We start from the raw sequence: 27,794 nt of genomic DNA on the forward strand, positions 1-27,794 counted from the left end.
GCTTGTCCTCAGTGTACTCAGAGCCCCGCTTGTCCTCAGTGTACTCAGAGCCCCGCTTGTCCTCAGTGTACAGAGCCCCGCTTGTCCTCAGTGTACAGAGCCCCGCTTGTCCTCAGTGTACAGAGCCCCGCTTGTCCTCAGTGTACAGAGCCCCGCTTGTCCTCAGTGTACAGAGCCCCGCTTGTCCTCAGTGTACAGAGAGAGCCCTGCTTGTTCCCGGTGTACAGTGCCCTGCTTGTCCTGTCCTCACTTCCTGTATTTGGACTCCTCATAGAGACACACAGACAATAGCTGCAGGGACAAATATATAGACATTTTTTAACCAATGTATATTAGAAATATACATATAATGGAATTATCTACATTGTTCATGACAAGTACACTTTAGGATCAATGGAGACTACTGAGGAGGATTTAAATGAGTTTGTTTTTTTGTTTTTACTGATTTTGCGTTTATTTTTAGTAACATCGTTTTTCTTATTCTAGAAAATTCACAATTATATTAAGGCAATCACAGTTATACACACAGAGTCAAAGTCACATCCAGTGAAACATCTTATTACAGACACACATGCAGAATACTCACTGCTGGTTTGGAAGCGACATCTATCTCTTGAAGGTTCTAAAATCAACAGAAAAGCTAGAATTAGGAGCTAGAACCCGAAAAATCCATTATAGTAACATAGTTTGTAAGATTGAAAAAAGACAAGAGTCCATCGCGTTCAACCTATCATTGGTTTCATATAAAAGAACATAAAGTACAATAGAATATAGCTAAGGGGGGATGACATGCAGACATAGGCCCGGCCTGTGTGTGGGGCTTAGGGTGGAGCTTGTTCTCACATTTTTTAATTGTTAACCTCCTACCCTATATTTTTGTTCAAATATATAAAGAAAACATTCAGGCCAAATATCTTCTCCATTGGTGAATATTTAATGGTAGCTCAATGTCAGGGGGCATTCACACTAGGTTTTGTCACTACGGGAACCAGCCAGTATCTAATTCATTTCAATCGGTGACTCCGGTAGGCTCATTTTTGCCCCGTATCCGGTTCTCTGACCGGCTCATTAAAATGAATTGATTTTGGCGCTGGTCCGGCTGGGGTACTGGAGCACCCGGTTTTCTCCTCCCCCAGCCGTAGGCTGCAACCGTAATGTGAATGTACCCTCACTGAAGTTTTACAGATTCCAGATAGCAAGGATCAGCATATGGCTTGAACCACAATGTATCCAGTAAAATAATCAGACATTAGTTACATGACATTCCCACAAAATTAACCCCTTAAGGGCACAGAAAACCAAAATGTTGCTACTTTTAGAGGGCTTAAGCTGTACACTTTACAGTAAAACTGACGTGTTCTCTTTATTCTGTGGGAATTAACATTGGAAGAATGGTGCCAGGTGAGCCCAATTTAAGGAAACACTACTAAAAGGTGTGTGTTTCACATTATTAAGAAGACACTCTCTGCTGCCGAAAAGAGTGAAATAGTTTAATGCCTTGGACGAGGTATGAAAACATTGGATATTTCACGAAAAAGTAAGCGTGATCATCGCACTATTAAAAGATTTGTGGCTGATTCAGAGCACAGATGGGTTTGTGCAGATAAAGGCACTTTGAGGCCAAGTTTCCACTTGGTCTTTGTTCTGGCAGTTTTTGGAATACTACCACTGCAGTTTTTGAGCCGAAGTCAGAAATGTATTCAAAAGGAATAGGACATATAAAGGAAGGACTTACACTTCTCCTCCCTTATGGATCCACTTCTGACTTTGGCTCAAAAACTGCAGTGGCAGTTTTCCAAAAAAAAAAAATAAAAATGAAAAAAACAAGTGGAAACTTAGCCTAAGGAAGATCCATGCATCAGATCAAGAGAGCAGCTGCTAAGATACCATTACATAGCAGCAAACAGATATTTGAAGCTGCTGGTGCCTCTGGAGTCCCACGCACATCAATGTGTAAAGTTCTCCAGAGTCTTGCAACTGTGCATAAACCTTCTATTCGGCCACCACTAACCAACGCTCACAAGCAGAAACGGCTGCACTGGGCAGAAAAATACATTAAGACTAATTTTTAAACAGTCCTGTTCACTGATGAGTGCCGTGCAACCCTGGATGGTCCATAGGGATGGAGTAGCGGATGGTTGGTGGACGGCCACCCTGTTCCAACAAGGCTGTGACGTCAGCAAGGTGGTGGCGGAGTCATGTTTTGGGTCGGAACGTTGGGAAGAGAGCTATTCGGCCCTTTAGGGTCCCTGAAGGTGTAAAGATGACCGAAGCAAAGTATGTGGAGTTTCTGACGGACCACTTTCTTCCCTGGTATAGAAGGAAGAACTATGCTTTCCGTAATAAAATCATCTTCATGCAGAACAATGCACCATCTTATGCTGCAAAGAATACCTCTGCATCAATGGCTGCTATGGGGATAAAAAGGAGAGAGAGTCATGGTGTGGCCTCCATCCTCCCCTGACCTCAATCCTATTGAGAACCTTTAGAGCATCTTCCAGCAAAAGATCTATGAGGGTGGGAGGCAGTTTACATCCAAACAGCAGCTCTGGGAGGCTATTCTGACATCTTGCAAACAAATTCAAGCAGAAACTGTCCAAAAACTCACAAGTTCAAAAGACTTGTGAAGCTGCTATCTAATAAGGGGTCCTATGGTAAAATTTTACGTGACCTGTAAAATGTTTAAAAAGTTAAAATGTTAAATGTTTGATTGAAATAGCTTTTGATTTCAGTAAATCTGTTGCAAACACAACAAATGACAATTTTCAGTTCTTTACAATCTATAAAGTGTTTTGAAACTGACTGTGTGTAATAATTTGGAACAGTGCATTGTAAGTTTATGTTAAAAAAAATCCTGTTATCATTAGGAGGTTTGTTCAATAAAATTTGAAATGTTCTCTTAAAGGGGTATTACGGCGCTAAGACATCTTATCCCCTATCTAAAGGATAGGGGATAAGATGCCTGATTGCGGGGGTCACGCCCCCTCCCATAGGCTTGCATTGAGGGGGTGGAGCGTGACGTCACACGGGGGCGGAGCCATGACGTCACTATGCTCCGTCCCCGTGATCGCCAGTAATCAGACCCGGAGCGAGCACACTCCGGGGGCTCATTCTAATTGGGTGCGGTGTGGAAGATCACGGGGGTCCCCAGTGGCGGGACCCCTGCGATCAGGCATCTTATCCCCTATCCTTTGGATAGGGGATAAGATGTCTTAGCGCCGGAGTACCTCTTTAATAGTTGATAACATGAGAATTATGCTGACTGTTATTTCCATCAATTAGTTAGGTAAATGAGAAAAATATCATTTGCATAATCATTTGGAACATGATGAAGTGTGAGTTGGACTGCTGTAACCCGCCATGGCCATTACACAACATTTGGCAGCGTCTGCTTCTAACTGCCTCTCTATGGATGCTGGCACGGTACCTCTGCCAAACAGCTGATCAATGGAAGAACAGGTGCCACTGCCAACCCTCAACAATCACATATTAATGATTTACAATGATGATTAGTTATATTAATGAAATCCCAGTTATACACACAAAGTACAGATATTATTCTCATATACATTTACATACATACACATATACAGAATACTCACTGCTGGGTGACTTGATTTCATTTCTAGAAAACAGAAAACCTAGAATTAGGAACATGAACCTGAAGAATTTATAATAAGCGGTTTCATATAAAGGTATAATGAACGATTGCTAATGGGAGATGACACAGACACGAGCCAGCTTGTTATTGGGTGAAACAAAAATCAGTTGTGTGGGATGATGTATGGAAATCCGTCCCGTCACCCCCCCCCCCATAGACATGAATGGAGGGGGCATGGCGTGATGTCACTAGGGGTGTGTGGCCGTGACATCAGGTCCCCATCTTGGAGGCAGCGCCCGACACAGAATGACGGGGGGCTGCACCGAGATCGCAGGGGGTCCTATAATCATACATCTTATGTATAAAGCTGGAATACCCCTTTAACATTTCCATACATCAACCCGCACAACTGATCTTTGTTTCACCCCCCCTCCTTCCTTTTTATCAAGCATTACTCATCCTTTAGATAGTTCATTAATATCTGATCGAGTCTGACACCCAACTTTCCCCCCGCTGATCAGCTGTTTGTCAGAGCCAAGGCTCCAGCATAAAGTCAGTGAACAAATCCAAAAGCAAACAGCTCCATACATTGCATTGTGGCCATGTTGGGTTACTGCAGCTCTGATTGACAGCAGTAGCCCAGCGAGACCAATACACAATGTTGTTAGTTCTGATCGCTTCTGACTCTATATATGCTGGCAATGCAACTCTGCCAACAGCTGATTGGGGGGGATGTTGACCCTCAACGATCAGACATTAATTACTTATTCTGATTATTAAGCATATTAAAGGAAATCTGTCATCAGCATCACCCACACTAACCTGGATCTTCAGAGTAGACACCCTCCTCTACTGTGCTGATCCTCCATATTTCATTTCATGTCTCCTATCAGTGACAATTGTGTATGTGCTACACCCAGAATCAGCACAGGGGAGGAGGATCGGCACAGGGGAGGAGGAGAATCAGCCCAGGGGAGGAGGAGGAGGAACAGCCCAGGACAGGAGGAGGAGGAGGAACAGCCCAGGACAGGAGGAGGAGGAACAGCCCAGGACAGGAGGAGGAGGAACAGCCCAGGACAGGAGGAGGAGGAACAGCCCAGGACAGGAGGAGGAGGAACAGCCCAGGACAGGAGGAGGAACAGCCCAGGACAGGAGGAGGAACAGCCCAGGACAGGAGGAGGAACAGCCCAGGACAGGAGGAGGAACAGCCCAGGACAGGAGGAGGAACAGCCCAGGACAGGAGGAGGAACAGCACAGGACAGGAGGAGGAACAGCCCAGGACAGGAGGAGGATCAGCACAGGGGGAGGAGGATCAGCACAGGGGGAGGAGGATCAGCACAGGGGGAGGAGGATCAGCACAGGGGGAGGAGGATCAGCACAGGGGGAGGAGGATCAGCACAGGGGGAGGAGGATCAGCACAGGGGGAGGAGGATCAGCACAGGGGGAGGAGGATCAGCACAGGGGGAGGAGGATCAGCACAGGGGGAGGAGGATCAGCACAGGGGGAGGAGGATCAGCACAGGGGGAGGAGGATCAGCACAGGGGAGGAGGATCAGCACAGGGGAGGAGGATCAGCACAGGGGGAGGAGGATCAGCACAGGGGAGGAGTGTGTTTACTCTGAAGATCCAGGCAGGATTTTGGGTCTGGGGAACGCTCTTAGTGCACCAGGCCACATAATTTGCACAACTACAAAAACGGAATAATGGAGAACGCTTCAGAAAATGGTAAATCCTATTGTCACCAGTGTCACCCACACTACAAGTGCGATCCTGATGACAGATTCCCTTTCAGGAAAATACCGTAATACAGAGGAGGGTGGGAGGAAGTTATCAGTCTACATTAATCTCGCGCCAGTCCACAGGCATGACGCACACACCTCTACATGTATCCAGCGTGTCTGTGTGTCCTCGCTAAAATCACCGCCAGCTCTGACATGGCGGATATTTAAACTACAGTTAACATTTGTTACCACGCCCCTCTGCGGCAAGCCCCACTTAACTGGCGAGCACAGCAGAGAATGTGGGGGGGAAAAAAGCTAAAAACTTTTGCGCAAAGCAGGTGCTTGTGCAAAAATGTAGTTATTTTTTTCCACAAATTTTGCCAGATGCACTGCTGATTAATTCCCGACAGTACAAAGAGGACACTATATACATCATAGTCACAGCCTCTTCTTATATACAGTCACATACTATTCACCCCCTCACTAACACAGAACATTAGGCCAGTGTTTCCCAACCAGGGTGCCTCCAGCTGTTGTGAAACTACAACTCCCAGCATGCCCGGACAGCCCTTGGCTGTCCGGGCATGCTGGGAGTTGTAGTTTCGCAACAGCTGGAGGCACCCTGGTTGGGAAACACTGCATTAGGCAATGACACATATACAGAATACTTACTGACGAGCGACAGGTAGTCCTGTTTCTTTACTAAAATAAACAGAGAATCTAGATTTAGAAAACATTTTCATTGATTTCATATAAAAGAACAGAAGGAACATAAGTATAATTAAAGATTGTGGATGAGAGATGACATACAGATGGGTAAAACACAGGAGTGTGTAGGGTTGGTGTATATATGTGTGATAGACGTGCGAACCCTGTTTGACACCGTGGTCAGACTGGAAAGAACTACACAACTTCATCTGGAGCATACAGCAGCTAATAAGTACTGGAAGGATTTAGATTTTTTTTTATATAGAAGTAATTTACAAATCTGTATAACTTTCTGTCACCAGTTGATTTGGAAAAAAAAATTCCCCACCGGAGTACCCCTTTAACTCACACATTGCACTTTTACTAACATAATTGCATCTCATTTGAACATTTATTATTCTTCGTTATAAGTAAAGATTTATTAAAATCTGTTCAAAGGAATAATTGACCAGTTGCTCATAGCAACCAATCAGATTGCTTCTTTCATTTTTCAGAGGCCTTTTTTTAAAGGACATCTGCAGCGTGATTAACACAGGGGATAAGTGTTTGATCTCGGGGGGTCCGACTGCTGGGACCCCCTGTACCGGGTCGAGGCTGTCCCATGCAGGGGGCGTGCCGGCCGCAGCATGACGTTGCGGCCGGCACGCCTCCTCCGTACATCTCTATGGGAGAGGCGGGGAGGCAGCGTTCGTGCCTCCCCGTCTCCCCCATAGAACTGTATGGGGACGGGGAGGAGACGGGGCGTCACCGTCGACCTCTAGGTCGACGCTACGCGCCTTAGCGCTCACTATGAGCGCTTATGGTGGCGCCGCCATTAGGGAGATCTCCGGGGGTCCCAGGGGTCGGACCCCCCGCAATCAAACACTTATCCCCTATCCTGTGGATAGGGGATAAGTGTCATACCGCTGCAGTTGTCCTTTAAGAAGAAGCAATCCGATTGGTTGCTGTGGGCAGCTGCACCACTCTTCATCTACACTGGTTTTTATAAATTCCCCCCAGCGAAACCCTGGGAGAATATAGTGCAGTCAGATGAAATCAGAATGGAACTATTGGTGACATAATACACACCATGTTTAGAGGAGAAATGGCACCGCACATCACCCTAAAAACTCCAACAGTGAAGTTTGGAGGTGGGAACATTATGGTAAGGGGCGGCTTTTCAGCAAATGGAACTGGTAAACTTCACATAACTAAAGGAGGAATGAATGGGCACATTTTTCGAGACATTCTACTGCCACCAGGATGATGAAGATGGAGGGCGGACATTTCAGGAGGACAATGATCCCAAATACACAGCCAAGGAAAGTCTCAAATGGCTTCAAAGAAATATAATGAAGCTGCTTGAATGGTCCGGCCGATCACCTGACCTATATCCTATAGAGAATCTAAGGAGAGAACTAAAGATCATGATTCATAGAAGATGCTATTTACAATTGATCACCGAGTGATCACTAGAACCCTAAATTTACCACCCACTAAATTAATTGTAAAACCTAAAATATAACTTTTATTGCCAATCCATTTAAAATTCCAGTGTATATGTCTCCAGTTAATTGCTGCAATAACATATCTACTGCATGTAGCCACATGCTAGTGTTTGATGTGTGATTCCATTGCCTCGGCTGCAGTCCGACTGGCAATTTGAACTAGGAGCACACTGTAGTTAAAAACGATCACACATAAACCCTCCCCGACGTTTCACCACAAGCAGTGGCTTTATCAAGGACTAAAGGATCAATAAAGGGCCATTGACCCTTTAGTCCTAGTTCAAATTGCCAGTCGGACTGCAATGGAATGCAATGGAATCACACATCAAACACTAGCATGTGGCTACATGCAGTAGATATGTTATTGCAGCAATTAACTGGAGACATATACACTGGAATTTTTAATGGATTGGCAATAAAAGTTATATTTTAGGTTTTACAATTAATTTAGTGGGTGGTAAATTTAGGGTTCTAGTGATCACTCGGTGATCAATTGTAAATAGCATTGAGTAAATTAACCCTCCACCCATTGGTCCCTTTTGTTGTGATTCATAGAAGAGGCCCGCGGAACCTTCAAGATTTGAAGACTGTTTATGTAAAAGAATGGGCCAGAATCCCACCAGAGCAATACATGGGACTTGTTTCTCCATATAGGGGTCTTGAAGCTTCTGTACAAAGTATTAAATACTTATCAGTTAGCGTGTTTAATCCTTTCCCCCTGTGTCATGTCACATTATTACCACCACCTAGTGATATTCATGTCAATAGCACCTTTGGAGATATATTTAGTGAGAATAATAGTGACGTGCTTAAAGGGGGTTCTCCGGTGCTTTTCACATCTTTTCCCCTATCCAAGCTATCACGCCCCCCTTCCATAGGCTTGCATTGAGGGGCGGAGCGTGACGTCATACGGGGGCGGAGGCGTGACGTCACACGCCGCCAGCCCGGTGATCGCCTGTAATCAGACCCAGAGCGAACACGCTCCGGGGACTGATTACAAACGGGGTGCCGCGTGCAAGATCCTGGGGGTCCCCAGCGGCGGGACTCCCGCAATCAGGCATCTTATCCCCTATCCTTTGGATAGGGGAAAAGATGCGAAAGCACCGGAGAGCCCCTTTAATACTTATTTCACCCACTGTGCATGGGTGAAATAGCAGGTATTTTTCATTTTTTAACCCCTTACCAACACATTTATGTTAATTTTAGGGGGTGTTCAAAAAACTTATTTCATTTTATTTTATCTGCTGTATGTGTGGTACAGATAAATTGCGCTTTATAACTGCCCCACAAATATGATAGCTGAAGACTTCATTGCTGAATATCGATTCCTGACATTCATACCCTTACTTCACTGATCTCTGTACTCCTGACTCCAGCTCGCCTAACCACTAGCTTTCTGATCATGCACCACTGTGTATATACAATGTGATTCTGGTGTGGAACTGTCAGCAATACAATTCTGAACAATATACTGTATACAGTGGTCCCTCAAGTTACAATATTAATTGGTTCCAGGACGACCATTGTATGTTGAAACCATTGTATGTTGAGACCAGAACTCTATGGAAACCTGGTAATTGGTTCTGAAGCCCCAAAATATCACCCAAAAATAGGAAAATGTGAGGATTAAAGAAAAATAAGTAGATAACTAATATAGATAAAGCAAATCCTTACATATAAAAGTAATAAAGATCTGCTGGAGCTGTAATCACTGTCTATGTCAGTGTTTCCCAACCAGGATGCCTCCAACTGTTGCAAAACTACAACTCCCAGCATGCCCGGACAGCCGTTGGCTGTCCGGGCATGCTGGGAGTTGTAGTTTTGCAACAGCTGGAGGCACCCTGGTTGGGAAACAATGGTTTATGTAGAGGACAGGAGCTTCTACAGGGTCCTATACAGCACACACAGTGTCCCAAATGGAGCCGCCCTTACTTGGTGTCCAAAGGAGCAGCTAACCCTAGCACAGGTAAGGAGTAGTACAGAACTTGTAGTTCCTCCCTGTACTGCAGGGGGCGCTACCAGACAGCCAGTCAGTGCATACACTTCAGTAATACAGGTAAAGAGTAGTACAGAACATGTAATACCTCCCTGTACTGCAGGGGGCGCTACCAGACACCAGTCAGTGCATACACTTCAGTAATACAGGTAAAGAGTAGTACAGAACATGTAATACCTCCCTGTACTGCAGGGGGCGCTACCAGACACCAGTCAGTGCATACACTTCAGTAATACAGGTAAAGAGTAGTACAGAACATGTAATACCTCCCTGTACTGCAGGGGGCGCTACCAGACACCAGTCAGTGCATACACTTCAGTAATACAGGTGATTTACCAGTGAATGCCCATTCTGATTAGTCAGTTCCTCCAGTTGTGACAGGTATCACAGATCTGGACTGTCTGTAGCATTGTATGTTGAGTCTGGTTTCAAGTTACAATGGTCCAGAAAAGACCATTGTATGTTGAAACTATTGTATGTTGAAACCATTGTAAGTTGAGGGATCACTGTATCTTGGTGGGGATGAGGAGACGGCGCTGCATTACTGACACTTACCTCCATATAGGAGAATTCCAATGATGCCAAGAAGGAGGAGAGCAACAGACAGGAAACCGCACAAATACAGTAACTGGCTTTTCGACTTTTCTGGGTATAGTTAGAAAACAAAAGTAAAAATGTGAGATGAGGATTATCCTATTACAACTCAACATATGTGTGTATGTGCCAGCATCACTTTTAACTCCTTAAGGACCAGACCAATTTTCCTTTTTGCACTTTCGTTTTTTTCCTTCTCCCCTTCTAAAAATCCTAACGCTTTCAATTTTGCACCTACAGACCCATATAAGGGCTTCTTTTATTTTGCGCCACCAATTGTACTTTGTAATGACATCAATCTATCTAATTTAATAACAAAGTCTAATTGGTGGCGCTAAATAGAAGCCCTCATTGTGGTCTGTAAGTGTGAAATTGAAAGTAGTATGACTATAAGAAGGCGAGGACGAAAAAACGAAAGTGAAAAATTTTTAAATCCCTGCGGTTAAACTTTTCCTCATTAAATGACATTTGGTTCAGGTAATCACTTCATCAGTAATGAAGTGAAATGAGTTTTGCCTGTGTTGGAATTGTCCAGATACTGGTATGGAATGGCCGCTATACATGTAGGGGGACATTCATCAATGTTGGTGTGGGGTAGTATAGATTTTAACTGTGTTTGTTTAGTGCATTTTTTTGCGCAGCTGCTCAAAATTTACCAAAAAGGTGAACAGGACTTGATAAATTTGGTGCAACTATAGAAACTAGTGAGCTGAAAAGACTGGCTTAAAGGGGTACTCCGCCCCTAGACATCTTATCCCCTATTTATATTTGTTAACTGTTTTTATACTGTTTCACATTGTTCTTATATGGTCCCATTATTTGCCCTTGTATTGCTGAGTGAGAGGAGATCCATTCACTTACAGAGCCCCGTAGCTTAGTTTTACGTTGAGAACATCCTAGTTTGTTGAAGGGACCTGCTCTATCCCAGCCTCTCTCCCTAGAGATAGGAAATTCAGCTTAGTGCAGCCTTTGTTTCGGAGAGGCTATGAAGAGTTTTTCAGGCTTTGAGGACATGTCATGTTCTCAGGGACTTCTCCTTTGAACCCATTATGTCTCAGAGCATGAAAGCGCTTTAGGTTCATCAGCTCCTGAATCAGGATAATATCCTGAGCGAGAAAGGAAGGAGATAGAGGAGACAGACACTTTGGGGATAAAGGGTGGTATACCCACCCGAAACGCGTCTAGATGTCCATCTGATGGTGTGTCACCGTTTTTGTACCTGCTTTTATGCCAAATAAAGTCGATGTTGGAGTTTCGTATGCTGTACTTTCTCCTTCTTTTCAACTTTGGGGATTGGACATGAACCCCATAGCTATCCTAGGAACCTACAGGGCATCACCTTACAGGGTGTACATCAGGGCTGGCATTCTGCTAACTTACGGAGTTTAGGATTGCCCTGTGAAGCCCTTGTGCCACAATAGCCATGTCTTCTTGTGACAACACAGGTCCTATCCATACCACAGGAGTTTCTTCTGATTCCAAGCCAGCCTGTGAGTCCTTTTTGCGTCCTCCTCTACCAATATGCAAATAGATCATATCCACAGAATATGTTATATATATATGTCTGATAGTCGTGGTGTGACCTCTGGGACCCACATTTGTCTTGAGAAAAAGGGTCCTGAAGATCCGTATGACCTGATTGCAGCAGCCAGAGGTGGTCTGTATGCTGAAAAATGGCCCAGCAGACTGTTTTACACAGTTTATGTGGTTTATGAAATTAATAGTGCCACACTGCTTCTGTAACTTGGGATTTTGGGAAACATCATAACTCGCTGTGCTGGTGATCAGGTTATAGGTTATACAATTATTGTATATGTCATAATTAGAGATGAGCGAATTTACAGTAAATTCGATTCGTCACGAACTTCTCGGCTCGGCAGTTGATGTCTTTTCCTGCATAAATTAGTTCAGCTTTCTGGTGCTCCCGTGGGCTGGAAAAGGTGGATACATTCCTAGGAGACTCTTTCCTAGGACTGTATCCACCTTTTCCAGACCACCGGAGCACCTGAAAGCTGAACTAATTTACGCAGGATAATCCATCAACTGCCGAGCCGAGAAGTTTGTGACGAATCGAATTTACTGTAAGTTCGCTCATCTCTAGTCATAATAGTAGGGCTGGGCGGTATGACCAAATATGTGTATCACGGTATTTTTGTAACTTATGGCGGTTCCACGGTATGTAACAGTATTTCTTTCACCCCCCCCCAAATCATGTTACCCGCCAGCACTGTTCTGCTCCCCCACCCCCCCAATTAATGATCAGCCCAGCGGGGTACTACTCACATGTGTCACCCGCAAGCACTGCCCTCCTCTTTGCTGGGGGCCGCCGGCGCTGGAACTCTATACTGTACGCTAGTGGTCTCCAACCTGCGGACCTCCAGCTGTTGCAAAACTAAAAATCCCAGCATGCCCGGACAGCCAACGGCTGTCCGGGCATGCTGGGAGTTGTAGTTTTGCAACAGCTGGAGGTCCGCAGGTTTGAGACCACTGCTGTACGCTGTAGTCCTAGTCCTATGCCCGAACTGCAAAAGATAAAGAAAATGAACTGTAACTTAACTACGTCGGCCTTACGCTGGGGGCTGGAACGTCGGACAGTCGTCAGCCTATCACCAGCCGGAGCAATGTCCCTTCCCGGCCAGTGATAGGCTGAGCCCACTGTCATGTAAGAAGCCGACCAGAGCTCCTTACATGACAGTGGGCTCAGCGGGACATCGCTCTGGCCGGTGATAGGCTGACGACTGTCCGACGTTCCCGTCCCCAGCGTGTGGCCGACGTAGGTAAGTTAAAGTTTATTTTCTTTATCTTTTGCAGCCCGGGCATAGGTATACAGCGTACAGCAGTGGTCTCAAACCTGCAGAGCTCCAGCTGTTGCAAAACTACAACTCCCAGCATGCCCGGACAGCCGTTGGCTGTCCTGGCATGCTGGGAGTTGTAGTTTTGCAACATCTAGAGGTCCGCAGGTTGGAGACCACTGGCGTACAGTATAGAGTTCCAGCGACGCAGCCCCCAACAAAGAGGAGGAGGGCAGTGCTTGCGGGTGACATATGTGAGTAGTACCCCACTGGGCTGATAATTATTGGGGGGGGGGAGCAGAACAGTGCTGGCGGGTCACATAGGATTAGTTCCCCGATGTGGGGACAGCGCTGCGCTGGGCTGATAATTCATTCCCAAGGGGGAGGGGGCCAACCGGTATTGCGGTATGGGGGAAAATTCATATCGTGCAGCCCAAAAATTTGGGTATTCGGTATGAACCAGTATACCGCCCAGCCCTAATAATAGTGATCACCAGTCATGACATATTCCATAGTATTACTCCATCTACCCAGTATGGATACAACTCACCCCACACAATGCTCAGTGGCTTCCCCAGGCTGCTGTGATCCACATAACAGGAGTAGCTCTCGCCCTCTTTGGGAATCACTTCCGCAGTGACCCTGATCTGATAGGTGCCGTCAGGATTGGGGAGGATGTGTGTGCTCTTATATGTTGGAATGTCATCCATATTGTTCTTCATCCACTTCACATCCACTGGTTTGGGATGAAATCCATACGCCAAGCATTGAAGGGTAAGGATCCCATCTCTTTCCTGACCGGACACCTTCACCTCTGGCCGAACTGAAAGGGAAAAAGCAGAAAACATTAATGGCCTCCCTGTAGCCCAGATCTGTAGACATCTCCATGACTGTGAACACATCACTGCGGTGGGAATACAGATGAGGAGGAGAACCTGCAGGAGTGGACTGGAAAATGGCGGCAAGTATCATCCAAGCAAAATAACCTATTAGATGCCGCAGTTACTAGAGACTCTTGCACTTAAGGGGTACTTAGCAGTTATTCAGGGGGTACTTGCAAAAAAAAAAGTCAGTAATGACAGCCACAGCTCTGACCCCAATAGAGGTCTCTGACCCCAATAGAGGCTGTAGCAGCTCCGCTGTGGTGTGAAGGACGTTTCAGCAAGTGGATGGAGGTGTAGAAGACACAGAGAGAAAACTGCAACAACAATTTCTCAGTTACCGCTTCCCGTCTTGCAAGATAACATTACAGGCTTTTTAGCATATAGTCCAGATCTTAGTACAGCAATAAACTGCACAATCGTGGTCAGTAGCTCACAACTTAAAGAGCACCTGTCACCAAATTAAACTTTTAATCCAGTGTTCCTCGTGTAATTAGCAGACACTTTCCCATTCACTTGCTTTTAAAAGGGTACTCCGGCCCTAAGACATCTTATCCCCTATCCAAAGGGGATATGATGTCTGATCGCGGGGGTCCCGGCGCTGGGGAACCCTGCAATCTCTCATGCAGCACCCACCTGTCTCAGCTGCATGAAGCGATGATCGCTCCGTGTCTGGAGACTCACGACCACGGGGCCAGAGTATTATGATGTCACGACTCTGCCCCGTGTGATGTCACCACTCCCCTCCCATAGACGTGCATTGAGGGGGCGGGGTGCGACGTCACATGGGGGCGGAGTCATGACATCACAATACTCCGGCCCCGTGGTCGTGAGTCTCCAGACATGGAGTGATCATCGTTTCGTGCAGCTGAGACAGGTGGGTGCTGCATAAGAGATTGCAGGGGTCTCCAGCAGTGGGACCCCCCCGATCAGACATCTTATTTCCTTTAAAATTATCTACATAAATATGTTTAAAATGTAATAGAAGAAATGGCCACTAGGTGGCGCTGTTCTGTTCCCTGCCACAATTAATACAGGGAGTTTGGTCTCCTCCTGGCCTGGCAGGAGTCCGATCCTGAGGTCTTCTATTCATCACAGCGCTGCAACCATGTGAGGGTGGAAATGGTCCCCCAGCAGGCTTCAGTGAGGTCATGTCTGCTGGGAAACGCCCACTTTCTCTTGCTGGGAGATTGCACTATGTGAGCAAGAATATTGGTAAGATACACAGCTTTTTAAAGCTCTGAATTTTTTTTTAAAGGTGGGAGGGGTGTTAGGAGTAGTTAGGGAACATAGCCTGAGGTAGTTTAAAAAAGTTTATTTGGTGACAGGTGCCCTTTAAAAGAGAACTCCAGCCAAATGAAATTACTTTATAAAGTTATATTCCTTTTGCATGTGCAGCTGTTTATAAGTGTAATATTTGCTAAACACATGCCCTGTTTCTCTCAGCTTTTCCTTCTGGTAGGAAGTCAAATAGCTCTTAGAGGACACATGATGACTGTTGAGCAACACTTTGCTGGGTTCGGCGGCCATTTTGGGCCAGACACATCACACTCTCTTCTCTTTAGCTCTCAGAGAGCCAAGTGGAGTCAGTTTGTGATCAGCTGTGATTGGCTAAGGCCAAATACACCTCCCTCATCTATATTCACTGCTTCCCTTACCATGGGACCTGCTGAGCTTTCTGAAGGCAGCTTCTCCTTACAGCTACAAGCAGCAGCTAAAAGGGCATGAATAATAAACGCACAGCACTCAGCTTTGTATCTAAACATAATATGTGCCATACTAAGCTGCAGGAAATATGTGTGATAATATATTTGTAAAGTCAGTATGTGAGATACTGCCAGCTCTCAGCTGTGTATCTAAGGATGTGTATGATACTGTGTTTGACACGCAGTTGAGTGCTTGCAGTATCACACATAATAGGCTGCTGGCAGTATCACACATAATAGGCTGCTGGCAGTATCACACATAACAGGCTGCTGGCAGTATCACACATAATAGGCTGCTGGCAGTATCACACATAATAGGCTGCTGGCAGTATCACACATACTGACTTTATAACCATGTATCTGAGTATATTATCACACATAATATGCTGCTGGCAGTATCACACATATCATACTTATATACACTGTTGTAAACTCAGTGTTACACATACTAAGCTACAGGCAGTATCCCATATATCATGCTTGGATACACAGCTCAGACCTTGCAGTATTACACGATACAGTGATACTATCCAGAGCATTGTATCTAACTCGATTCAGTATAATACTGTGCAGAGTTGTGTATTTGTTTTCTGATCATTATAGATTATTGGGTTACATGAACATTACAACATTACTTCATATATAAATGGTTTGCATAAACTTTTTTCCAGGGGTAAAAGGGGGAAATAATAGAGATTTCTACCATTCTGAGGTGTATGTGCATGCAGCTGCTTAGGCAGGTTAATTGTAGTTTCTCAACAGTTCCAGACTGTAGGGCAGGGGTCCTCAAACTACGGCCCGCGGAGCACATTTACCCGGCCCGTGGGGTGTTTTTGCCGCAGAACATCCCTGTGTCCCGAAAGATGCTTTCAGGACACAGGGATGCCCCTATTAACTCCCTGTGGCCCCGCGTTTACTTTAAAAACGCGGGGACCACCGGGAGGTAGCGCATGCAGGGACATCACTGACGTCCCGTGCGTGCGCCCATAGCAACGGAACGCAGAGGAGCAGAGCAGCAAGAAGGACATGCGCTGGCTGCTTGGTAAGTGTTACCAATGGCACGTTAGCATCGGTGTTCCGACCACTGCTCCTCCGGTCCCAGGACCTACTGCTATGGCCGGACCGGAGGAGCGGTGGACGGAGCACTGAAGTGGGCAGTACACAGGCATACAGCCTCCAGCCATACACTGTATGGCTGGAGGCTGTATGTCTGTCGGGGAACTATACTGCACCTAATGTGGGGACTATACTGCACCTAATGTGGGGGGAACCATACTGCACCTAATGTGGGGGGAACCGTACTGCACCTAATGTGGGGGGAACCGTACTGCACCTAATGTGGGGGGAACCGTACTGCACCTAATGTGGGGGGAACCGTACTGCACCTAATGTGGGGGGAACCGTACTGCACCTAATGTGGGGGGAACCGTACTGCACCTAATGTGGGGGGAACCGTACTGCACCTAATGTGGGGGGAACCGTACTGCACCTAATGTGGGGGGAACCATACTGCACCTAATGTGGGGGGAACCATACTGCACCTAATGTGGGGGGAACCATACTGCACCTAATGTGGGGGGAACTATACTGCACCTAATGTGGGGGGAACTATACTGCACCTAATGTGGGGGAACTATACTGCACACCTAATGTGGGGGGAACTATACTGCCAACGTAATGTGGAGGGTCTATACTGCACCTAATGTGGGGGGAACTATACTGCCAACTTAATGTGGGGGAACTACATCCTAATGTGGTTGGAACTATACTGCCAACCTAATGTGGGGGAACTATACTGCCAACCTAATGTGGGGGAACTACAACCTAATGTGGGGGAACATACTGCCAACCTAATGTGGGGGAACATACTGCCAACCTAATGTGGGGGAACATATTGCCAACCTAATGTGGGGGAACATACTGCCAACCTAATGTGGGGGAACATATTGCCAACCTAATGTGGGGGAACATACTGCCAACCTAATGTGGGGGAACATACTGCCAACCTAATGTGGGGGGAAACTACAACCTAATGTGGCGGGAAACTACAACCTAATGTGGGGGGAAACTACAACCTAAAGTGGGGGGAAACTACAACCTAATGTGGGGGGAAACTACAACCTAAAGTGGGGGGAAACTACAACCTAATGTGGGGGGAAACTACAACCTAATGTGGGGGGAAACTACAACCTAATGTGGGGGGAAACTACAACCTAATGTGGGGGGAAACTACAACCTAATGTGGGGGGAAACTACAACCTAATGTGGGGGGAAACTACAACCTAATGTGGGGGGAAACTACAACCTAATGTGGGGGGAAACTACAACCTAATGTGGGGGGAAACTACAACCTAATGTGGGGGGAAACTACAACCTAATGTGGGGGGAAACTACAACCTAATGTGGGGGGAAACTACAACCTAATGTGGGGGGAAACTACAACCTAATGTGGGGGGAAACTACAACCTAATGTGGGGGAAACTACAACCTAATGTGGGGGGGGGGGACTACAACCTAATGTGGGGGGGGGGACTACAACCTAATGTGGGGGAACTATACTTCACTTCAAAATAAGATATATGCAGTGTGCATAGGAATTTGTTCATTTTTTTTAAACTATAGTCCGGCCCTCCAACGGTCTGAGGGACGTGAACTGGCCCCCTGTTCAAAAAGTTTGAGGACCCCTGCTGTAAGGTATAGACTGACAATAGTAGCCTTTGTATCTGCTCTTACTTAACAAAATCCAACCAGACGCCCACAGGTCCTGGATTGCAACAAAGGTTTCTTCAGTTTTCTTCACCGGTAGACTTCGTTTAGATACTGAAGAAATCTTGCTTTTTAAAACCACTTGAATAGTACTGGGAATCCCTGGGGATTTGACTCTATATACTGCACGTCAGACACATGCGACCCAAGACTATGGCCCAGATTTATCAATCAGTCTGAAACCCTAATTGTCCGTTTTTTCCCATAGCAATCAATCACAGCTCAACTTTTACTTTACAAGAGCTCATTAAAGGGGTACTCCACTGGAAAACATATTTTGAATCAACTGGTGCAAGAAAGTGGAAGATTTGTAAATGACTTTTATTTAAAAAAAATCTTAATCCTTCCAGTACTTATCAGCTGCTGTATGATCCACAGTAAGTTCTTTTCTTTTTTTTTTTTTTTTCCTTTCTGTCTGACCACAGTGCTCTCTGCTGACATCTCTGTCCATGTCAGGAACAGAGCAAATCCCATAGAAAACCTCTCCTGCTCTGGACAGTACCTGAAATGGACAGAGGTGTCAGCAGAGAGCACTGTGGTCAGACAGAAAGGAAATTCAAAAAGAAAAGAACCTCCTACTGCAGCTGATAAGTACTGGAAGAATTAAGATTTTTAAAATAGAAGTAATTTACAAATCTGTTTACCGTAACTTTCTGGCACCAGTTGATTTAAAAAAATATATATATATGTTTTCCAGTGGAGTGCCCCTTTAAGATATGAAAGTTGAGCTATGGGAAAAAACAGACAATTAGGGTTTCAGGCCGATTGATGTGTCGGCTTTATATTCACTTTCTCTTGATTCTATACTACACTATTGAATGCTTAGGCTTCTTTCACACTGTAAAATGTTACTGTTACTGCCCGTCAGAAGAGAACGCTGTTCTATCGGAATAACGGATGTTAGACAAATCTCATTCAAGCGAATGGGATCCTCTGTGCCCGGTATTACAACTGTTACTTTGTGGCTGAGCAGGGACCTTCCCCTTTAACCCCTTAAGGACGCAGGACGTAAATGTACGTCCTGGTGAGGTGGTACTTAACGCACCAGGACGTACATTTACGTCCTAAGCATAACCGCGGGCATCGGAGCGATGCCCGTGTCATGCGCGGCTGATCCCGGCTGCTAATCGCAGCCAGGGACCCGCCGGCAATGGCCGACGCCCGCGATCTCGCGGGCGTCCGCCATTAACCCCTCAGGTGCCGGGATCAATACAGATCCCGGCATCTGCGGGAGTTCGCGATTAAAATGAACGATCGGATCGCCCGCAGCGCTGCTGCGGGGATCCGATCATTCATAACGCCGCACGGAGGTCCCCTCACCTTCCTCCGTGCGGCTCCCGGCGTCTCCTGCTCTGGTCTGTGATCGAGCAGACCAGAGCAGGAGATGACCGATAATACTGATCTGTTCTATGTCCTATACATAGAACAGATCAGTATTAGCAATCATGGTATTGCTATGAATAGTCCCCTATGGGGACTATTCAAGTGTAAAAAAAAATGTAAAAAAATGTAAAAGTAAAAGTAAAAAAAAAGTGAAAAATCCCCTCCCCCAATAAAAAAGTAAAACGTCCGTTTTTTCCTATTTTACCCCCAAAAAGCGTAAAAAACATTTTTTATAGACATATTTGGTATCGCCGCGTGCGTAAATGTCCGAACTATTAAAATAAAATGTTAATGATCCCGTACGGTGAACGGCGTGAACGAAAAAAATTTTAAAAAGTCAAAAATTCCTACTTTTTTAATACATTTTATTAAAAAAAAAATTATAAAAAATGTATTAAAAGTTTTTTATATACAAATGTGGTATCAAAAAAAAGTACAGATCATGGCGCATAAAATGAGCCCCCATACCGCCGCTTATACTGAAAAATAAAAAAGTTATAGGTCATCAAAATAAAGGGATTATAAACGTACTAATTTGGTTAAAAAGTTTGTGATTTTTTTTAAGCGCAACAATAATATAAAAGTATATAATAATGGGTATCATTTTAATCGTATTGACCCTCAGAATAAAGAACACATGTCATTTTTACCAGAAATTGTACGGCGTGAAAACAAAACCTTCCAAAATTAGCAAAATTGCGTTTTTCGTTTTAATTTCCCCACAAAAATAGTGTTTTTTGGTTGCGCCATACATTTTATGATATAATGAGTGATGTCATTACAAAGGACAACTGGTCACGCAAAAAATAAGCCCTCATACTAGTCTGTGGATGAAAATATAAAAGAGTTATGATTTTTAGAAGGCGAGGAGGAAAAAATGAAAACGTAAAAATTAAATTGTCTGAGTCCTTAAGGCCAAAATGGGCTGAGTCCTTAAGGGGTTAAGAGCCTCCTTTACCAGATAGGGGGGTGTAATGCAACATAATGGGGGAGATTTATCAAAACCTGTGCAGAGGAAGAAGTGGTGCAGTTGCCCATAGCAACCAATCAGATTGCTTCTTTCATTTTCCACAGGCCTCTTTAGAGGCCTGTGGAAAATGAAAGAAGCAATCTGATTGGTTGCTATGGGCAACTGCACCACTTCTTCCTCTGCACAGGTTTTGATAAATCTCCCCCCAATATCCTTACCGTTTAGCCACTAGATGTCACATAAAACAAATGTATATAAAATGCAACATCCATTGCTCTATGGAGAGAAATTAGTGCAACATTACTATAATACAGTGCAACATTAGTAAAGAGCTGGTGTTGGAATTATGTGGTGGCCCAGTACAGGAGTTGCACCCCTGTACCCTTGCTGCCCTGTCAGACGGACTCTATGTCAGTGACCCCTGGGCCCTCTTTGCATTCATGTTTCCCTAAACAGTTAATAAGCGCCTATGTTATCCAATGGAATGCATATATATTGTTATGTACCTTTAAATACAGTGGTCATGTGTTGTAACCAGGGAAGGTACCAGTGACCATGTGACCTACAGGGTGACCTATGGGACCCCTCCAGAGTCTCCCCCATATAAACCCTGGGAGGAGATGGCTAGTCAGAGCTCTTTAGTGCTGAGTGGCAGTGAAGTCAAGTCCTGAGAGAGCGTCTGGTGTCCTGGGGAGGCCAAAGTCTACCACGCAGCCGCAAGTCTACCACCCCACAGGTGAAAGTAAACGCGGTGAAGTCTGTCTATACAGTCCCAGTCAAGTCAGTCCAAGTCAAGTCTGTGTGGCCCTGCATCAAATTGTCCAAGTCAACCATAAGTCCCAGGAAGCCCTGAGGTCTCTGAAGTCACATGTCACCTCCATGGGCCTAGCCAAACTGTATAGACTGTTACATCTGTCTGACTCAGTGAAGCTGTCGTTGTTCCGTATCTTGGCGTCGGAGTCATTATTTGCCCCCCGTGCCTAGCCCAGGATCCAGCGGTATACCTTCGGGTGGTGTAGAGGTTAAACCACACCCTGGCATCATGAACACAAGGGGTTAATGCCATCTGCCCCTAGGGTAACAACATCTGCCCTCATCCCAACCTCACCACGACTTTGTGTCCAACAACTCAGATAACAACACCAGGAAACCATGTAGTGGGACACTGCAAGGAGTGGATTTCCCATCTGGATCTGTGAGTGGACAATGGGCAATGCTTATTGGCTCCACTATAATGGTATGATGGTTATAGCTCTGTACACATCACACATCGTGAGAGAAGCAAAAGATGATCCAGCACTGGGTAAAAGTTGCAGCTTTATTGGGATCCGAATCCAACATACAAACTTGACACGATAAAACCGACACCCTCCCTCGTCATACGCGTTTCAAGCGCATGCGCGCTCTTCCTCAGGATCCCAATAAAGCTGCAACTTTTACCCAGTGCTGGATCATCTTTTGCTTCTCACACGATCCTATTAGCACCGAGCCAAGTGCGGACCCGCGCACGGGAACATTTTTTGGTGAGCAGTACAACACATTTGTATTACACATCACACATACATGGATATATGAGAGGAAGAGACCATGGACAGGACTGTGATTCTGGGTGCTCACCTCTCCTCTCCAGATCTTCCTTTCCATACTCCACATATTCCTTCAGCCACTTTATACAGTCATTCTCCAGGTTAAACCTCATTCTCTCCCCCGCTTGTTCCTCTGGACTGTTCCATCTCTGTGCGGTGATCTGAGCCTGGGCCGTGGTGGGGATATATGTCCATGTGTGTGTGTCCAGAGACATGAACTCTCTCCCATCATATCTGTGCTGATCATATACCCTGATGAAGCCGTCATCTCTCAGCTCACAGCCGACCATCATCTGGACAATATGGAGACCTGCAGAGAGCACAGAACATGTTACACAGAGCTTATATACTGTATAATGTATGAACAAGTGATAAGTGCATGTGTGTGACGAGTAATGTACAGGGTGGGAGGTGCGGGTAGGTAGTGCAATCCAAGCATCAGAATGGTTGGGGGGGGGGTTGAGACTATGAATGTGACATAATTGTTGGTGCCAGACTGGCTGATCTGAATAGTTCAGAAATTAGCATCTCTGGGATTTACAGAGAATAATCTGAAAAAGAGAAAATATCCAGGGAGCGGCATTTTTTTGTGGATGAAATACATTGTTGATGTCAGATGAGAATGGGCAGACTGGTTTGAGGTGACAGAAAGGCAACGGTAACCCAAATTCCACTGGTTACAACCAAGGTCTGCAGAATCTCGAGACCGCACAACTTATTCAACCTAGAAACATATGGGCTACAGAAGCAGAAGACCATGACGGGGGCTACTCCTGTCAGGCACCAAAATTGGGCACTGGAAGAGTGTAGTCTGGTCTGAGTAGTCTCCATTCCAGCTGTGCCATTCAGATGGCAGAGTCAGAATTTGGCATCAACAATATGAAAGCATGGGTCCATCCTGCCTTGTATCAGTGGGTCAGGCTCGTGGTGTAATGGTGCGGAGGACATTTTCTGGGCACACTTTGGCCCCTTAGTACCAATTGATCCTGATATAAATACGACAACCTACCTGAGTATTGTAGTGAGTATATTTTTACATAGATGTTGGATTTTATTCAGTATCAGTCTGGTGGCATTATTTAGTCGTTAGGCAGTTGTGATATGTAGTCAATATGTGGCGGTATTATTTGTCATAATACAGCACTCTTACTGGTAATATTGGGCTTATAGTAGGTTTTATGCAGTAACATTATGGTGGTAATATTTCACAATGTGGCGGTAATATGTGGTCATGGTATGGTAGTATTATTTGGCATTTATATTATGTTGGTCTTGCTACAGTGGGTTTTCTATAGTAACGCTATGATGGTGATATGTACGGTGATATTATTTGTTCCTTGTATAGTGGTATTATTTTATAATTGTAGGACTATTATTTGGAGGTATACACTTAGCTCCACTAAAAACCACCAAAGGGGTGTCACTAGTACCCAAATTTTCCCAATCACTTATTACTGCGAGCAACTAATAAACCTTATCTTTATTAAATAATACTGAAAAAAGTGAGATCCACACTTTAAAAACAACCAAAGTGTTACAATTGTCTGAAGGTGTATCACTGAACAAACAAGAGATGGCTGGAACCAGCTCAGCAATTATATATAGAAAGATTATATAGGACCCCTCTGTAGCGGAGGTACCACTACATATAGGAATGGCTCACACTGGAGGAGATTTATCAAAACCAGTCCAGAGGAAAAGTTGCCCAGTTGCCCATAGCAACCAATCAGATCGCTTCTTTCATTTTGCAGAGGCCTTGTGGAAAATGAAAGAAGCGATCCTTAAAGGGGTATTCCAGGCCAAAACTTTTTTTTTTATATATATCAACTGGCTCCGGAAAGTTAAACAGATTTGTAAATTACTTCTATTAAAAAATCTTAATCCTTCCAATAGCTTCTGAAGTTGAGTTGTTGTTTTCTGTCTAACTGCTCTCTGATGACTCACGTCCCGGGAGCTGTGCAGTTCCTTTGGACATATTCTCCCATCATGCACAGCTCCCGGGACGTGACATCATCGAGCAGTTAGACAGAAAACTTCAGAAGCTAATAACTATTGGAAGGATTAAGATTTTTTAATAGAAGTAATTTACAAATCTGTTTAACTTTCCGGAGCCAGTTGAAATATAAAAAAAAAAGTTTTTGCCTGGAATACCCCTTTAAGTACTGACTGATGCCAAGCACCCTGATCCCCATACCCCCAGTAGAAAGGGGACTGGCAAAGTGCGCCAGGCACTGTAGGAGCAGGGAAATGCTGCCCCACAGCCAAGGGACAAGTATTGGGCGGACGTAGCCCCCAGGCCCAGCGACAACCCATTGCTGTCTGGAGGAGCCACCATGTGTCCCCAGAGGGATGGAAACCCTTCACACTGGAGCTGTGCAAAAATACAAGACGTGTTGAGAGCCATGCAAGACAGTGACGAAGGCAATCGAGTAGGTGTCTGAGCCACCCCAGACCGAAACCCCGGAAAAGCGGTGCCAGGGACGTCACTCATCATTCCCTGCAGCCGCCGCTGGTCAGAGTGGCCGCAGCGCCGGCTGCTTGTTAAAGTTCAGCAGTCCGGCCGTGGCCACTTTAGAACAGCCACCAGCGGCGACTGCAGGGAATGGCAAGGGTTTTCGCCTTAGATTTAAGTTTTAAAAGTGCGTATTATACACCAATAAATACGGTAATAGTTGTCCTGTGGACAGATTCTCCCACTTCGGCTGTTGATCTTTGCGGCTCTTCCAGAGCTCTTTAATCCCCCTGTAAATACCTTATTTCTTGTATCTTCGGTAGCACAGGTTTGAGCTGTGTACGAGGGCAGAAAGTGGGCGTGGCCCAGCAGCAGCGACGTCATAAGAAGCCTGGCCAGGCCGCCTTCCGCCCTTCATCCTGTATGCTGCACTGCCTCTCGGGAGCGCGCATACAGGCTGAAGGCAGGGACGGCAGCCTCTGAGTCTCCTCCTCTCTGTTTGGCTATACACATGCCATACAGAGAGGAGGAACGTTGGAGTAAAGAGCTGCCGTGCCCTGCAGGGATGCACGCATAGCGCTCGCACACACCTGTCCGATTGACAGGCGGGAAGCTGCGCTTTAGTATGCTATTTCGGACTCAGCCGCCAGGCTGACGTGAGTCCGAAATCACTAAAACAGGGACTCCTAGGGAATATAAAAAACACATTAAATGATCATTTTTTTTTTTTTTATAGAATCCAGTTAGTAAATTAATTAATCTATATACAGTGACCCCCCCCCCCGACCTACGATGGCCCCGACATATGATGAAATCGACATACGATGGCCTCTCAGAGGCCATCGCATGTCGATGTCAGCATCTACATACGATGCTTTTTTATGTCGGGGCCATCGCATTAAGTGCTATCCGGCAGCGCCAAATGCTTAAGCTGCTGCCGGATAGCAGCTTAATGTTCCCCGTGTGGTGCGGTAAGCTCCGGGTCCAGCGCTGGTCTTCCGGTGTCTTCTCGGCCCTCTCCGATGACGTCAATACGCTGCTGCGCACGCCATCCAATAGGAATGGCGTACGCAGCGGCGTAATGACGTCGCTACGCAGGCCCAGTAAGGCCTTGCGGAAGACAGAAGAGGACCGGAGGAGAGAGCGGAGGACCGGAGGAGAGAGCGGAGGACCGGAGGAGAGAGCGGAGGACCGGAGGAGAGAGCGGAGGACCGGAGGAGAGAGCGGAGGACCGGAGGAGAGAGCGGAGGACCGGAGGAGAGAGCGGAGGACCGGAGGAGAGAGCGGAGGACCGGAGGAGAGAGCGGAGGACCGGAGGAGAGAGCGGAGGACCGGAGAAGACAGCGGAGGACCGGAGAAGACAGCGGAGGACCGGAGAAGACAGCGGAGGACCGGAGAAGACAGCGGAGGACCGGAGAAGACAGCGGAGGACCGGAGAAGACAGCGGAGGACCGGAGAAGACAGCGGAGGACCGGAGAAGACCAGGACAGCCCAGCGGAGGCCCGGGATCACCATCAGGAGCGGCGGAGACACCATCTCGAGCGGCGGGGACAGGTGAGTACAGCTTCCTATACTTTACATTGCACGAATCCCTCAACATACGATGGATTCGACAAACGATGGCTCGTTTTGAACGAATTACCATCGTATGTTGAGGGACCACTGTATATTAAACTATAAAATATTTTTTTTTAAATTTGTTGAGAGGTACTATTTAACTCCTTAAGGAGCCCATTTTGGCCTTGAGGACAGCTGTCCGGGCATGCTGGGTGTGTTAGTTTTGCAACATCTGGAGGTCCGCAGGTTGTAGACCACTGTCCTATACTTTACATTGCACGGATCCCTCAACATACGATGGTTTCAACAAACGATGGTCCGTTTGGGAAGGGATTACCATCGTATGTTGAGGGAGCACTGTACTAGTTTTTACAGTGCAGTGTGTAATTAAATGTAAACAGTGTAGTGTGTGTATTGTGTACATTAGTGTATACAGTATATTGGTCTCTCACCTCCTGTCTGGTTGAAGCGGCTCATCAATGTTTTCACATTCATTTTGGCCACAGCCTCATATTCTTTAGCGATCTGTGTATTCCTCTCCCAGTATCCAGGTTTCACTTTCTCCATCCACTGGACCTTAGGTCGGTATCTTCCGGTCTCTGAGTTATAATTCACAATCTCCCGATCATCCACATATCCTACTGAAGAGAACTCAGGCAGCCCGGACCCCGGAACGGAGACTGTGGTTCGGTAATAGCGCAAAAAGTGACTGTCTGAGAAAGATGCAGAGAGATACAGAGTGTTATATACTATAAACACATTGGGGAGAATTTATCATTGGTTTACTTTGTTTTTGTGGTGTAGATTAGAGATGAGCGAACTTACAGTAAATTCGATTCGTCACGAACTTCTCGGCTCGGCAGTTGATGACTTTTCCTGCGTAAATTAGTTCAGTTTTCAGGTGCTCCAGTGGGCTGGAAAAGGTGGATACAGTCCTAGGAAAGAGTCTCCTAGGACTGTATCCACCTTTTCCAGCCCACCGGAGCACCGGAAAGCTGAACTAATTTATGCAGGATAAGTCATCAACTGGCGAGCCGAGAAGTTCGTGACGAATCGAATTTACTGTAAGTTCGCTCATCTCTAGTGTAGATTTGCCGCACAATGTGTCTCAGTTGCTGTTTAGAGACATTTCATTGCAACTTTTGCTTTAGAACAGTGGTCCCCAAACTGACCCTCCAGATGTTGCAAAACTACAACTCCCAGCATGCCTGGACAGCCAACGGCTGTCCAGGCATGCTGGGAATTGTAGTTTTGCAACATCTGGACGGCCACAGTTTGGGGACTACTGCTTTAGAAGCTTTTTCTACAATAGTGTAGATATGCCATAGTCTACTTAAAGGGGTACTCCGGTGAAAACCTTTTTTCTTTTAAATCAACTGGTGGCAGAAAGTTAAGCATATTTGTAAATTACTTCTATAAAAAAATCTTAATCCTTCCTGTACTTATTAGCTGCTGAATACTACAGAGGAAATGCTTTTCTTTTTGGAATGCTCTCTGATGACATCACGAGCACAGTTCTCTCTGCTGTCGTTATTATTATAATAATAATAACGCTTTATTTATTGTTGTCCTTAGTGGGATTTGAACCCAAGTCC

General features: G+C 45.8%; 1 protein-coding gene across 1 annotated transcript in view; it reads right to left on the bottom strand.

Moving 5' to 3' along the window:
- Nucleotides 1–520: 520 nt before the first annotated feature.
- Nucleotides 521–27,794, bottom strand: part of LOC130290514 (class I histocompatibility antigen, F10 alpha chain-like) — a 29,231-nt gene continuing 1,957 nt past the window's right edge. Inside the window, exons 2-8 of the mRNA XM_056538256.1 lie at nucleotides 26,652–26,912; nucleotides 22,222–22,500; nucleotides 13,449–13,721; nucleotides 10,068–10,157; nucleotides 5,994–6,023; nucleotides 3,603–3,625; nucleotides 521–622 (exon numbers count right to left, since the gene is read on the bottom strand). Coding sequence (XP_056394231.1) covers nucleotides 560–622; nucleotides 3,603–3,625; nucleotides 5,994–6,023; nucleotides 10,068–10,157; nucleotides 13,449–13,721; nucleotides 22,222–22,500; nucleotides 26,652–26,912 — 1,019 coding nt within the window. The 3' untranslated portion in view covers nucleotides 521–559. The remainder of the gene's footprint in view (nucleotides 623–3,602; nucleotides 3,626–5,993; nucleotides 6,024–10,067; nucleotides 10,158–13,448; nucleotides 13,722–22,221; nucleotides 22,501–26,651; nucleotides 26,913–27,794) is intronic.

This window comes from Hyla sarda, chromosome 9, assembly GCF_029499605.1.
Source record: "Hyla sarda isolate aHylSar1 chromosome 9, aHylSar1.hap1, whole genome shotgun sequence".
In the NCBI taxonomy this organism is placed as follows: domain Eukaryota; kingdom Metazoa; phylum Chordata; class Amphibia; order Anura; family Hylidae; genus Hyla; species Hyla sarda.